We start from the raw sequence: 15,418 nt of genomic DNA, 5'->3' as shown, positions 1-15,418 counted from the left end.
CAACAAAGGTCCGTCTAGTCAAGGCTATGGTTTTTCCAGTGGTCATGTATGAATGTGAGAGTTGGACTGTGAAGAAGGGTGAGTGCCGAAGAATTGATGCTTTTGAACTGTGGCGTTGGAGAAGACTCTTGAGAGTCCCTTGGACTGCAAGGAGATCCAACCAGTCCATTCTGAAGGAGATCAGCCCTGGGATTTCTTTGGAAGCAATGATGATAAAGCTGAAACTCCAGTACTTTGGCCACCTCATGCAAAGAGTTGACTCATTGGAGAAGACGATGCTGGGAGGGACTGGGGGCAGGAGGAGAAGGGGACGACAGAGGATGAGATGGCTGGATGGCATCACTGACTCGATGGACGTGAGTCTGAGTGAACTCCGGGAGTTGGTGATGGACAGGGAGGCCTGGTGTGCTGCGATTCATGGGGTCACAAAGAGTCGGACACAACTGAGTGACTGAACTGAACTGAAGGTTAACATCACCCACATGGACATGGTGAAACATATTTAAGACACAATCACGGATATAAAACTAACAGAATTTAAGGATTCTTTAGATGCATGGATTAAGGGAACAGAGTGAGTGAGCGAGTGAAAGTTGCTCAGTCGTGTCCGACTCTTTGCGACCCCATAGACTATACAGTCCACGGAATTCTCCAGGCCAGAATACTGGAGTAGGTAGCCTTTCCCTTCTCCAGGGGATTTTCCCAACCCAGGGATTGAACCCAGGTCTCCCTCATTGCAGGCAGATTCTTTACCAGCTGAGCTATCAGGGAACAGAAGTCTAACACAATTTATAAATTCTGTTTTGAACAATTAGCTATATTGTAGTGCCATAACTAAAAAAAAGGAATACAGGAAAGGAAATAATTAGTTTTGAACCTGTTTTGAGTTGTAAGGCTTATAGGACTTTCAAGAAGATGTATCTAACAGATTATTGATGATCTGAGTCTGAAGCTCAGAGGAGGAATAGGGTTGAAGGACAAAAACTTATGGACTTAGTGGTAGTGAGTAAGTAATCAGTACCAAAAAGCAAGGTAATGGGCAGAAGCATACAGAAAAGGTAGGCAAATGTGAAAGAATACCCTGGCACGGGAGAACAAGATGGCAGAGGAATAGGTGGACGTGGAGTATATCTCTCTCCATGGATACATCAGGAACACACCTTCAGACACAGAAGTGCATGCAGAACACAGGCTGAGAGCAGACAGGAGTACCTGACCAGCGGAAAAGAATATATAGAACCACACAGAACTCGGTAGGATGAAGAACTAGGGCGAAAAACAGGAGTGTTAGTAGGACTGGACCTGCCCTCAGCAAGTGGGGGGACTGAAGCAGGGGTCTGATCCCCACGTCGGGACAACTGTCTGGGTTAGAGGAGAAACATTTAAGGCTGAGAGTGAAACAGCTGATCTGTGGCAGCCTAAATGGAATGAGAATCAGACAGTCCTTGCCACAGCCATACACACTCTGGACAGGAATGCAGGGCCCCTAGAAGGCGCAGCAGCTAAGAGCTGGAGTTTAGGGATGGTGGAGCAATCCCAGGGTGAGGGCTGCTGTTGACTGTAGAGAGACGGATCCAGGGGATGTGAGGGAGGAGACTGTGGAGGAAAGCCAGGCAGCCACGGAAGCAAGGTGATACTGCTGAGTCATGCGTAGGGGGTGAAGCCATCACCATAGCCTCTCTCCCCCAACACACCAGCATCAGCAGCTGAACAATACAGAGGCTGGCCCATCAATCGCCTGATGGCCTGAACTAAGTGCTCCTTTAAGTGCCTGACCCGTCAATCTACAGAGCAGTACCCTAGCCAAGGGGGGCCCTCTATGTGCTTGACGCCCTGAAAAACAGAGAAGGACCCCAGGCAAGGGAGCCCTCTAAGTGCCTGAATAGGCAAAGCTATGGAGAAAGACTGGCCAAAGAGGCCTTCTGATCTTCAGCTACAAGAGGCATGAAAAAAGACTCTGACAGGGCCATAACTCCTGCAGCTGAGGCAGCCCATGTCCCTGCACACTTGGTGCTGCCAGGGTCCCCACAAGCCAAGCAGCTGTGCCAGCTTCACGTTCAACCCTCACTAGGGCAGAGCTGCCACGGGCAAAAAAAAGTCTTGCGTCTATGCACACAGGGTCACTTGGGTCCTGTCCAACTCTGCAACACTGTAAACTGTGGCCTGCCAGGCTTCTCTGTCAGGAGGGTTCTCCAGGCAAGAATACTGGAGCATGTTGGCGAATACTGGTTACCATACCCTTCTAGGGCACTATATTTCCTGCTGCACTAGCCGCCAATTCCCTGGTGCTGCCAAAACCCCCACGACCTAAGCAGCTGCACCAGCTCCACACCTGGCCCTCACAGGGGCAAACCCAAGTCCTCCAGGGCAGCCTCAGGAGCAAACCCCAGTGGACAACCCACATGCAGAGGTGGAGATAAAACCACAATTGAAACCCAAGGGCAGTGTGGCTAAGGAAGAAGACCCCAAACCTTCCCAACCAGCTGTACAAGCTGCAGATTAAATCCACACAATCAAATAGGTAGACTCTGTCTATGTTAAATATAAAAGGCCACTGAGAGCTCCCACAAAAGAAAACACACTAGTTATGATAGCTGTGGACATTACAGGCAAGAATATACAGAATTAGGACCAGATTAGAACCTGAGCTGCCCCCACAGCAGGTCCAGAGACCAGCACAGTGTTGGAGGGCATCCTAGGGAGGTGAGGTGGTCTGTGAGTCCCAGCAAGGTAAAGGACTCTGACAGCAGTGACTCCAGAAAACCATTTATTATTTTTATGTTTTCACTGTTCTGTAGATGCTTTCAGATGTTTTTTTCCTTTTTTATTCCTTGTTTTATGCTCCCCTCTGATATAGTTGTCGATTTTATTGGCACTAGGAAATCTAATTAAGTTTCTGAGATTTTTTTTTTTTTCTCAGTCACATATTTTATTGTTGTTATAAACCACTGGCTCTATGTTGGGCTTTTGTAGTTCTGTGGACATTTTTTTTTCTTTTCTTTAAAATTTTCATTTTTAACTTTTTAAACCTATTCTTATTTTTTCTACATTTATTCCTTTGTTTGCTTTTCCTACTGTTCTTTTCCCCTTGCAGTTAATCTTTAATGTATATAAACCTTTATATACCTCTATTTAACTTTGCATATCTATTCTTTCTTTCCTTTCCTCTCAACATATTTTTTAGTTTTATTTTCACTACTTTATTCCCCAACTGGTACCTTGCTTTACTTTTGTGTTTCAGTTTGTGCTTTACTCAGTTTTGTTGCTAACTGGTAGAAATAACTTTTGGTTTCCTTTGTTCTCCAGGTCAATCTATTGTACTTTATTTTTGTTGGATTGTTTTGATTTTGCTTATGGGTATATATGTATATGTGTATATTTAGTCACACTTTTTAATACCATCAACATCTGCCTCTACATTGGGCTTTTGCCCAAAACTGTGGAGTTTTCCATTTTTTTCATTTTTTTCTTTTGTCTTCTTTTCTCTTTTATATAATTTTAATTTTTGATTTTTAAAACCTATTATATTTTTTCTCCACTTATTCCCTTGTTTGTCTTTCCTACTATTCTTTTCCCCTTGCAGTTAATCTTTAAAGTATATAAATCTTCTTTATCTACCTATATTTAGCTTTGCATATCAATTCTTTCTTTCTTCTCTTTCTTTCCTCTCAGCATATTAGTTTTGTTTTGTTTTGTTTCTCCATTTGGCACCATACTTTAGCTTTGTTTCCCAGTTTGTGCTATAGTTAGTTTTGTTCTTAACTGGTAAATATAATTTTTTATTTCCTTTGTTTGCTGGATCAATCTACTGTACTTTATTTTTGTTGGACTGTTTTGACTTTGTTCATGGGTGTATATGGATATGTGCATAATTCCATTATTTTAATTATTATTTGCCTGGATTTCTAACTACCATTTGTCTGGGGTTATTCTTTGGTTTCTTGTTTTGGAGTATTTGTTTTAATCTCACTTAATTCCATAACAAACCACATATTCCTGACCAGATATCAAGCCCTGAGCCTTTGGAGTGGGAACACTGAATCCAAGACTCTGGACTACCAGAGAACTAACCCTAGGGAGTATCAGATAGTGAAAACTCACACAAAGTAAATGACTTGAATACAAGACCCAGCATCACCCAACCACCAAGAGCATCCTGTGCAGGACACCTCATCTACACAACAAACAAAACAAAAATACAAACCCAATAATCACCATACAGGATTACCATCTCTCTCAGCCTTGCCCATCAGAGGAAAAACAAACAAACAAAACAATTCAGCACAAATTTCGCCCTGTACAAAGCTTACACAAATCACTGAACCAACCTTAGAAAGGCTGAAATCAAGAAGAAGAAAGAAATCAACCTTGAAGACTGGGAAAAGGTGACTTCAAACACAATAACTAAAAAGAAAATAATGAAAAGGCAGAAAAATACTACATACAAATGAAGGAACAAACGAGAAGCACAGAAATCCAAATAAATGAAGAGGAAATAGTCAAAATACCTGAAAAAAATTTCAGAATAATGATAGTAAAGATGATCAAAAACCTTGAACACAAAATGGAGAAAATGCAAGAAACAATTAACAAAGACCTAGAAGGATTAAAGAATAAACATACAAACAACACAATTACCGAAATTAAAAATACTCTAGAAGGAACCAACAGCAGAAAATCTGAAGCAGAATGAATCAGTGAGCTGGAAGATAAAATGGTGGAAATAACTTCTGAAGAGCAAAATAAAGTAAAAGGACTGAAGTAAAATGACTGAATAAAGTGAAAAGAACTGAAGATAGTCTCAGAGACCTCTGGGACAATATCAAACACACCAACATTCGAAATATAGGGGTCCCAGAAGAAGAAGAGAAAAACAAAGTATATGAGAAAATTTTTGAAGAGATGATAGTTGAAAATGTCCCCAACATGGAAAAGGAAATAGTCAATCAAGTCCCAGAGGCACAAAGAATCCAACACAGGATAAACTCAAGGAGAAACATGTCAAGACACATACTAATCAAAGTAACAAAGACTAAACACAAAGAAAGAATATTAAAAGCAGCAAGGGAAAAGCAACAAGTAACGTACAATGGAAACCCCAGACACTTAAAAGCTGAATGTTCAGCAGAAACTCTGCAGGCCAAAAGGAATGGCAGGATGTACTTAAAGTACTGAAAGGAAAAAATCTACAACCAAGATTACTGTACCCAGTAAGGATCACATTCAAAACTGATGGAGAAACAAAAACTTTTCAGACAAGCAAAAGTTAAGAGAATTCAGTACCAAAACCAGCTTTGCAACAAATGTTAAAGGGACATATGTAGTCAGGAAATACACAAGAAGAAAAAGATCTACAAAAACAAACTTCAAACAATTAAGAAAATGGCAATAGGAACATATATATCAGTAATTTCTTAAATATAAACTGTTTAAATGTTCCAACCAAAAGACACAGACTGGCTGAATGGACACAAAAACAAGACCCATATATATACTGTCTTCAAAAAACCCACTTCAGACTTAAAGACACATATAGACTGAAAGTGAGAGGAGGGGAAAATATATTCCATGCAAATGGGAAGCAAAAGAAAACTGGAATAGCAATCCTCATATCAGACAAACTAGACCTTAAAATAAAGATTACAAGAAATAAGGAAGGACACTACATAATGATCAAGGGATCAATCTAAGAGGAAGACAAAACAAATGTAAATAACTATGCACCCAACACAGGAGCACCTCAATACATAAGACAAACACTAACAGAAAAAAAAGGAGAAACTGACAATAACACAATAATAGTAGGAGACTTTAACCCCATTCACATCAATGGACAGATCATCAAAACAGAAAATTAATAAGGAAACACAAGTCTTCAATGGTATATTAGACAAAATGAATCTCACTGATATCTTCAGGACATTCCATCCAAATGTAGAAGAATATACCTTTTTCTAAAGTGCACATAGAATATTCTCCAGGATAGACCACATCTTGGGTCACAAATCAAAGCTCAGTAAATTTAAGAAAACTGAAATTGTATCAGGCATCTTCTCCTACCACAACGCTATGAGACTAGATATCAATTACAAGGAAAAAAAACTGTTTAAGAAGCACAAACACATGAAGATAAACAACACATTTCTAAATAACCAACAGGTTACTGAAGAAATCAATAGGGAAATCAAAAAATTTCTAAAACAAATGACAATGAAACATGACAACTCAAAACCTATGGGATGCAGCAAAATATTTCTAAGAGGGAAGTTTATAGCAATCAATCTTACCTCAAGAAACAAGAAAAACATCGAACAGACAACCTAACTTTACACCTAAAACAATTGGAAAAACAAAGACAAAAAAAAATTAGTAGAAGGAGTGAAATCATAAAGATCCGAGCAGGAATAAATGAAAACAAATGAAAGAAACAATAGTAAAGATTTATAAAACTAAAAGCTGGTTCTTTGAGAAGATAAACAAAATTGACAAACATTTCGACAAGACTCATCAAGAAGAGAGAAGAATCAACAAAATTAGAAATGAAAAAAGAGAGGTTACAACAGACAATGCAGAAATACAAAGGATTATAAGAGACTATCAAGAACAAATATATGGCAATAAAATGGATAACCTGGAAGAAACGGACAGATTCTTAGAAAAATTCAATCTTCCCAGACTGAACCAGGAAGAAATAGAAACTATGAACAACCCAATTATAAGTACTGAAATCGAAGCTGTGATCAAATCTCTCTCCAAAGACAAAAGCCCAGGAACAGATGGCTTCACAGGTGAATTCTATCAAACATTTAGAGACGAGCTAATGCAGATCCTTCTAAAACTCTCTGAAAAAACTGCAGGGGAAGGAACACTTTCAAACTCATTCTATGAGGCCACCATCACCCTGATACCAAAACCAGACAATGACAACACAGAAAAAGAAAACTGCAGGCCAGTATCACTGGTGAACATAGATGTAAAATTCCTCAGCAAAAGTTTAGCAAACAGAATTCAGCAACACATCAAAAACCTCATACACCATGATCAAGTTGGGTTTATTCCAGGGATGCAAGGACTCTTCAATATATGCAAATCAATCAATGTGATATACTATATTAAATGGAATGATAAAAATCATATGATAATCTCAACAGATGCAGAAAAAGCCTTTGACAAAATTCAGCACCGATTTATGATTAAAACTCTTCAGAAAAAGGGCACAGAAGGAACCTACCTCAATATAGTAAAGGCCATATAGGATAAGCCTACAGCAAACATTATTCTCAATGGTGACAAACTGAAAGCATTCCTCCTAAAATCAGGAACAAGACAAGGGTGTCCATTTTCACTACCATTATTCAACATAGTTCTGGAAGTCCTAGCTACAGCAATCAGAGAAAAAAAGAAATAAGAGGAATCCAGATCAGAAAAGAAGTAAATCTCTCACTATCTGCAGATGACATGATACTGTACATAGAAAACCCTAAAGATACTATCAGAAAATTACTACAGCTAATCAGTGAATTTCACAGTGTTTCAGGAAACAAAATCAATACACAGAAATCACTTGCATTTCTATATACCAACAATGAAAAATCAGAAAGAGAAATTAAGGACTCAATCCGATTCACCATTACAACAAAAAACAAATATCTAGGAATAAACTTACCTAAGGAGACAACAGAAATGTTCACAGACAATTATAAGACACTGATGAAAGAAATCAAAGATGACAAGAACAGATGGAGAGATATTCCATGTTCCTGGGTAAGAAGAATCAATACTGTGAAAATGATTATACTACCAAATGCTATCTACAGATTCAATGCAATACCTTTCAAATTACCAATGGCATTTTTCACAAAATGCCTAAAAACAAAAAATTGCACATTTCATATGAAAACACAAAAGATCCTGAATAGCCAAAGAAATCTTGAGAAATAATGGAGCCGGAGAAATCAACATTCCTGACTTCAGATTATACTAAAAAGCTACATTCATCAATACAGTATAACAGAAACAGAAATATAGATCAATGGAACAGCTACATGTAAAACTGGACAGCTACATGTAAAAGAATGAAATTAAAACACTTCCTAACACCATACACAAAGATAAACTCAAAATGGATTAAAGACCTAAATGTAAGACCAGAAACTGTAAAACTCTTAGAGGAAAACACAGGCAGTACACTCGATGACATATCAAAGCAAGATCCTCTATGACCCACCTCCTAAAGTAATGGAAATAAAAACAAAAGTAAACAAGTGGGACCTGATTAAATGTAAAAGCTTTTGGCACAGCAAAGGAAACTATAAGTAAGGTGAAAAGACAACCCTCAGGCTGAGAGAAAATAATAGCAAATGAAACAACTGACAAAAGATTAATTTCCAAAATATAAAAGCAGCTCATACAACTCAATACCAGAAAAACAAACAACCCAATCAAAAAGTGGGAAAAAGACCTAAACATATTTCTCCAAAGAAGACATACAGGTGGCTAACAAACAAATGGAAAGATGCTTAACATGGCTTATTATTAGAGAAATGCAAATCAAAATTACAATGAGATATCACCTCACACCAGTCAGAATGTCCATCATCAGAAAGTCTACAAAGAATAAATGCTGGAGAAGGTGTGGAGAAAAGGGAACGCTCTTGCATTGTTGGTGGGAATGCAAATTAATACAGCCACTATAGAAGATGGTATGGAGATTCCTTAAAAAGTCAAGAATAAAACCACCATATGACCCAGCAATCCCACTCCCTGAAGAAAACAAATTGAAAAAGACTTGTATCCCATTGTTCATTGCAGCACTATTTACAATAGCTAGAACATGGAAGCAACCTAGATGTCCATCGAAAGATGAATGCATAAAGAAGTTGTGGTACATATACACAATGGAATATTCAGCCATAAAAAGGAACGAATTTTAGTCAGTTCTAATGAGGTGAATGAACCTAGAACCTATTATACAGAGTGAAGTGAGTCAGAAAGAGAAAGATGAATATCGTATTCTAACACACATATGCGGAATCAAGAAAAATGGTACTGAAGAATTTACTTACAGGGCAGCAATGGAGAAGGAGACATAGAGAATAGACTTATGGACACGGGGAGAGATAAGGAGAGGGTGAGATATAGGGAAAGAGTAACGTGGAAACTTACATTTCCACATTTAAATAGATAGCCAATGGGAATTTGCTGTATGGCTCAGAAAACTCAAACAGGGCTCTATATCTACCTAGAGGGAACGGATGGTTCAAAAGGGAGGGGATATATATGTACCTATGGCTGATTCATGTTGAGGTTTGACAGAAAACAGCAAAATTCTGTAAAGCAATTATCCTTCAATTAAAAAATAATTAAAAAAAAAAAATACCCTGGCAATAAAGAATGCAGAGAAATCTCTCTTGTGATGGTTCAACCAAAGAAAGGCAATGTAAAAAGAAGATACAATCAAAATATTAAAAATATCATGAAAGTATAAACAGAATGAATAAAGACATTTTATAAATCCTAAGAATATAAAAAACAGGCTTGAAGCCTGAAGGAGATAATATTAAGAAAAATAAAAGAAAATATTAACTAACAGAGGGTAAACAAAAGCAGTTACAGACAAATCTATACCAATCAAAATGTTTATACTTTTGTATTTTATAGGATTTAGATAAATTAGTGTATAAACAACTGAGGAGACTACAGTTGTGATTTTAAACAATATGGGAAAATAATACACTCTTTCCAAAAGTTCAAGTACACAATACTATCAGTCTATTCAATATAGACAAGCAATACTTTTTAAATCCACTTAAGTAAAATCGTTATTTTTCAGTGAACGACAACCAGGTATAAATGGCCTTCCTATTGTTTGCATCTCTGTGCTTCCTCTAAATGTTACCTGCATTGATACTGTGATCTCTTGAAGAGCAGCATCTGCTTCATCTTGCTTAGTTTTAAGTAATACACTTTGTTCTCCAGCTGTTCTGTTCAATTCAGCCACAAGAGCTTTAGCTTCATTTAGTTTAGATACACCAGCCTACATTAATAGAAGAGACCGACAATATTAAAAGAATAAGAATGTTATATACATAAGGGTAAACAAAGTCTGTAAGAATGAATGAAAAAAATACAAATGTGTACAAATACCACATCTGCAAGTGAACTTGGGTTTTTTCTTATTGCTCATTATAACAATTTAGTCAACTGTTTATCCATTAAGATGTAAAGAAAGACTTCACAAAGGCTTTAGAGAAAAATGGATCTTAAAGCATCACAGTAAAGCTGAATACATTAACACATATTAATTAGCTTAACCAGTGGGGTTTTACTCAACTGCATTAGACAGGAAAGAAAATAGAAAAAACAAAACAAAACAGTAAACCTTTCTAATTTTTCAGTCTCATTAATTGAACAAAAGCACCTCAGGGACCACTCTTTTTATACTGGACATGCCTTGGTTTTGCTTGTCTATTATCCAACTATTTTACAAGAGACTGCCTTACATAGGGTGCTGATTAGCAATCACTCCAAATGCTTCGGCTATTCTTTGGGCAGGGTGGCGGGGCGGGAGTGGTGACCCTGGTCTGGCCATTAGAACACTCCATTCCACTGTCCATCAATAATCCAAGGAATGAACATGAAAAATATTCTCTCTGTTCTTCAATACAATTGCATTTTTGTCACAAAACAAACCAGAAGAAAGATAGCAATGGCAAAAAAAGGGAATGTAAACTTGGTGGCTCAGACAGTAAAGCTTCTGCCTACAATGTGGGAGACCTGGTTCGATCCCTAGGTCGGGAAAATCCCCTGGAGAAGAAAATGGCAACCCACTCCAGTACTCTTGCCTGGAAAATCCCTTGGACCGAGGAGCCTGGTAGGCTACAGTCCATGGGGTCGCAAAGAGTCGGACACGACTGAGCGACTTCACTTCACTTCACTTCAAACAGTATTTTTTGAGCACAGCACAGAGGACAGGCATCATGCTGGTTCTTGACATTAGCATTTTATCTAATGTACACACGACATTGACCCAATAAAGCTGTAACTCAGTAAATTTATTTACCTCAAATACAATAGAGAACTAAATCCGGAAATTAACTCTCCAAAGCATGTGCAGTTAGTGGCTTAATATAAATGAAAGTAAATCAGTAGAAAGAAGGATAAAGATAACTCTGTCAATTAATGTTCCTGGTTTCCTACCCTTACAAAGGGAAGCAAGAACTCTGGAGAAGGAATGCTCTCTGACAGAATCTGGGGCTAGCATTCTAACAGCGTACTTAAGCTGAAGCTCTACAATAATAGAAATACAAAGAGTTCCAAATGTACTAAGTGACATAAATAAGAATATAATAAATTATACATAATAATGAAATATATATAATAAAATATACTTTTAAGAATGTTTATAAAATATAATTATATAGTCTACTATAAAACATAATATTATATATTTTAATTAATAATAGGCATGTCTGATTTCTAAAATAAGTTCATGTGAAAAAGACATTTAAAGCCAGCACAATAAGCTATCAAAAGCTATCAAAAGCACACAAATAACATGCGTGGTGAAGAAAAGAAATAATTATTCAACCAAAAAAAATACAAAACCATTACTATAATCCAGTGGGCAATACAGATAGGTGAGACAGTTTTCCAGGATATTTAATACAGTACAATATTTATTTATGGCATTGTGATTTACATAATCCTTGTCCCCTACACATAAATAAAATAACTTTAGATCACCAATAATGTACCTGCAAATGACTTTGTCTTTTTAATAATTCCTCTTTCTTGCTGCTACTAATGGCAGAATACACACGTAAAAAGGTCATGTATCGGCTTGGTGTGGCACCATATGCTTTACAAGACTCATGGATTAATAAAAAAGATTTTAGAAACTCAGGATCAACTAGAAAGAGAAAAAAAACGACAATGTAAGTATAGTCCATTAAGAATTACAGAAAATAAACTTAACTATCTTTTTCTACTCAATGAAATTATGAAATAATATATTTGCTTAAAGGTGAACAGTTATTCCTAGGTATCCATGCATAGCTTCCATTTTTCTTATTAATTTGCATTATTTTTTCCCGTGGTCTCTACACTTCAACTGTATGTATATACCTTTCCCTGTATTTCCCCTGACAAGTTTTATTGCTGCAAGAAAGATAAATCTACAGTTTCCCATGTCAATTAATTGGGACTACATAACATGTAGTCTGAAAGTAAGCTTACTAAAAGCTGTATGAGTGGAAAAGATATACCAAACCAAATAACACCTATCCCCTCCTATGTACATGGGAAGAAACAGGGCTTCAAAAGTCAAAAAATTAAGCTCTCGTTAGATTCAATATACACATGTGTGCTCAGTCGCTCAGTTATGTTCAACTCTTTGCAAACCCATGGACAGTAGTAGCCCACCAGGCTCCTCTGTTCACGGAATTTTCCAGGTAAGAATATTGGATTGGGCTGCCATTTTCTCTCCAGGGAATCTTCTGACCCAGGGATCAAACCCACATCACCTATACCGGCTGGCACATCCTTTATTACTTGAGCCACCTGGGAAGCCGATATATACACGACCAAACACAATTATCTCCCTCTTTGTTGTCTCAACCTATTCCCATCTGTATTCTCTACCCAATTGAACAAAATCAACTTCTAATAAATTTTTCCAAGCAGAACCCTGAGAAATATTCTTGCATCCTTCTTCTTCCTTGCATACAGCAGCCGTTATATAACCAAATCCTCTTTAGATTACCTCCTGCTGCTGCTGCTAAGTCACTTCAGTCGTGTCCAACTCTGGGAGACCCCACAGACGGCAGCCCACCAGGCTCCCCCGTCCCTGGGATTCTCCAGGCAAGAACACTGGAGTGGGTTGCCACTTCCTTCTCCAATGCATGAAAGTGAAAAGTGAAAGGGAACTCGCTCAGTCGTGTCTGACTCTTAGAGACCCCATGGACTGCAGCCCACCAGGCTCCTCCATCCATGGGATTTTCCAGGCAAGAGTACTGGAGTAGGGTGCCATTGCCTTCTCTGAGATTACCTCCTAATACCACCCAAGTCCATTCCTTCCTCTTAGATTAGAAGGCATAGCCTTCTATACTGGTCTATGAACCCCTGTTTCTCTGTACACCATTCTATTTCTAATATCTGAAAAAACAGGTGGATGCAGAGACTTCTCTTTCTAAAACAAGACTCTCGTTACATCTCTAACAAAAACTTGTCAATTATCCCAAATCACTAAGAAGTCAGAATCCAAATTCCTTCTGTAACATGACATGGAAGGCTCTTCATTACTGACCCTGATTACCTTACGACATTAGAAAACGGCAATTATTTCATCAATAACAACCAGGTAAAATCAATTTCATCAAAATACTACCTGATTTCTTTTTCTTTTCTTCTTTTCTTTTTTTGTCACTGTATCTTTCATCACCACCCATTTCACTGAGTAACATTTCAGGTATCTAAAACAGGAAGAGCATTTCTTTAAACTTCAATTCAGTATGAAAAAAGTTTAAGTAAATTCAGTATCAGAGGTATAAAAACACTTAACACAACACATAAAAAGTATCAGTTGGACTTTTCTTCTAGGATTCCTTCCAGACTAAGAAAAAAAAAAATAGTACATCAGTCTTCAGAAAACATTTCCTAGTTGATACTTTTGACACATGTATCAACCATTGACTGGAAATTAATAGCACACAGGAAAAGCTTCAGCATCTCACTTGAAAAATGATTAGACTTTATGAAATGAAGAAAATAACCATTTTGATTGAATTAGAGAATAATCACAGATACCATTTAAAATCACAAAGTAATAAAATTAAATGTTTTATTTGGTATCAAACTACTAAAATGCCTTCATGACATAAAGGAACAGGAAGGATTCTTAGATTTCTTAAATGAGAAATAAGGAAATAAATGAATAAATAAAAATAATTTCATAATTAATTAATCATAATTAATCAAAATAAATGAAAATAATTCATAATTGATATCAACATAATTGATAATGCTAAAAACTATCTATTGTGTAGTCATGGCAAGATTTTTGCCACTATCACAAATAAGAAAATTAAGTAATGAACAGATATTAAACTATATTAAAAAAATTTTAAACCCTATTTCTGGGGAACAAAAACTAAGTAGAACTCCAAAATTTTAAAATTAAACCAAAAACCTCCAACTTATTTCACCTGATACAGTTCACATGCCTAATAAGAACAAGTGCAAGTAATCCAGGTAATTAGGTCAAAAAGCATCTTTTTCTTCTCAGACTGAACAAAACATTAAGACAGAAGATCCCTTAACTAGTGGGGAGTTTGAAAGTGCCATGATTCTTGAGCCAAAGAATATTTTTTTTTCTCAAATACTTTCACTGATTTCTGAAAATATACTGAAGCAACTGAGAGAATATTTTAAACACACACTTTTAAATCAACGAACATTTCTTTGGAAACTCACTTTCTTTAAAATACTCTATCCCTTAGGTCAGTTAGCTTGATTGTGCTAATCATTTCACAACATAAAATAAACAAAAACATGATGTACACCTTAAACACATAAAATTTTTATGTGTCAATTATACCTCAATAAAGCTGGGAAGGGTGGGAAAGAATCTATCCCTAAATAATATACCACATTAGGAAAGTTTTCTTGCCTGGTTTCAACCACATTCCACTTTGCTTCCACTCTACCTCCCAGGAGATAAAAACAGCACTTTGGAGTTGAATGAGTATATTAACACTATTCATTCTTACTAATACCTTGACCTCTCAATTCCTTGAATTCTCCTCCTTCTGTTATCTATCACCTTTTCCCCAGCCATTCTCCCCTACCATGTCAAATGGTCACATCCTAATACCTTGTCATTAACAATAACTGCAATCATTTCATAATCTCACTTGCAAACATCCCCCTCTTTTACCATTACATTCCTGTCTAACCAGCTCATTCCTTTTGCAATGCAAATAAGCCTCAAATTTCACCAAGACCTGCAGTCTATTCATTCAACAACCTTGATACTGTCATCCACCGTCTTCCTACCATAACTCCTCAGCTTCCTTGGCCTTCCCCTACTTTGTCGTACTCAGTCAGTCAGTCATTTCAGTTGCTCAGTCGTGTCCAACTCTTTGCAACCCCATGGACTGTAGCACGCCAGGCTTCCCTGCCCATCACCAACTCTTGGAGCTTGCTCAAACTCATGTCCATTGAACTGGTGATGCCATCCAACCATCTCATCCTCTGTCACCCCCTTCTCCTCCTGCCTTTCCCAGCATCAGGGTCTTTTCCAATGAGTCAGTTCTTCACATCAGGTGACCAAAGTATTGGAGCTTGAGCTTCAACATCAGTCCTTCCAATGAATATTCAGGACTGATTTCTTTAGGATGGACTGGTTGGATCTCCTTGT

The 15,418-nt window shown here is 37.2% G+C and overlaps 1 protein-coding gene across 2 annotated transcripts in view; it reads right to left on the bottom strand.

Moving 5' to 3' along the window:
• Positions 1-15,418, bottom strand: part of DYNC2H1 (dynein, cytoplasmic 2, heavy chain 1) — a 394,047-nt gene that overhangs the window by 252,302 nt on the left and 126,327 nt on the right. For both annotated transcript variants that reach the window (XM_010838873.1, XM_010838872.1), the window contains exons 53-55: positions 13,388-13,472; positions 11,757-11,911; positions 9,899-10,036 (exon numbers count right to left, since the gene is read on the bottom strand). In XM_010838873.1, the coding sequence (XP_010837175.1) occupies positions 9,899-10,036; positions 11,757-11,911; positions 13,388-13,472 (378 nt within the window). The remainder of the gene's footprint in view (positions 1-9,898; positions 10,037-11,756; positions 11,912-13,387; positions 13,473-15,418) is intronic.

This window comes from Bison bison, unplaced genomic scaffold, assembly GCF_000754665.1.
Source record: "Bison bison bison isolate TAMUID 2011002044 unplaced genomic scaffold, Bison_UMD1.0 scf7180017864107, whole genome shotgun sequence".
Classification (NCBI taxonomy): domain Eukaryota; kingdom Metazoa; phylum Chordata; class Mammalia; order Artiodactyla; family Bovidae; genus Bison; species Bison bison.
The sequence above is the reverse complement of the archived record's forward strand: the minus strand, read 5'-3'. Positions and strand labels throughout refer to the sequence as shown.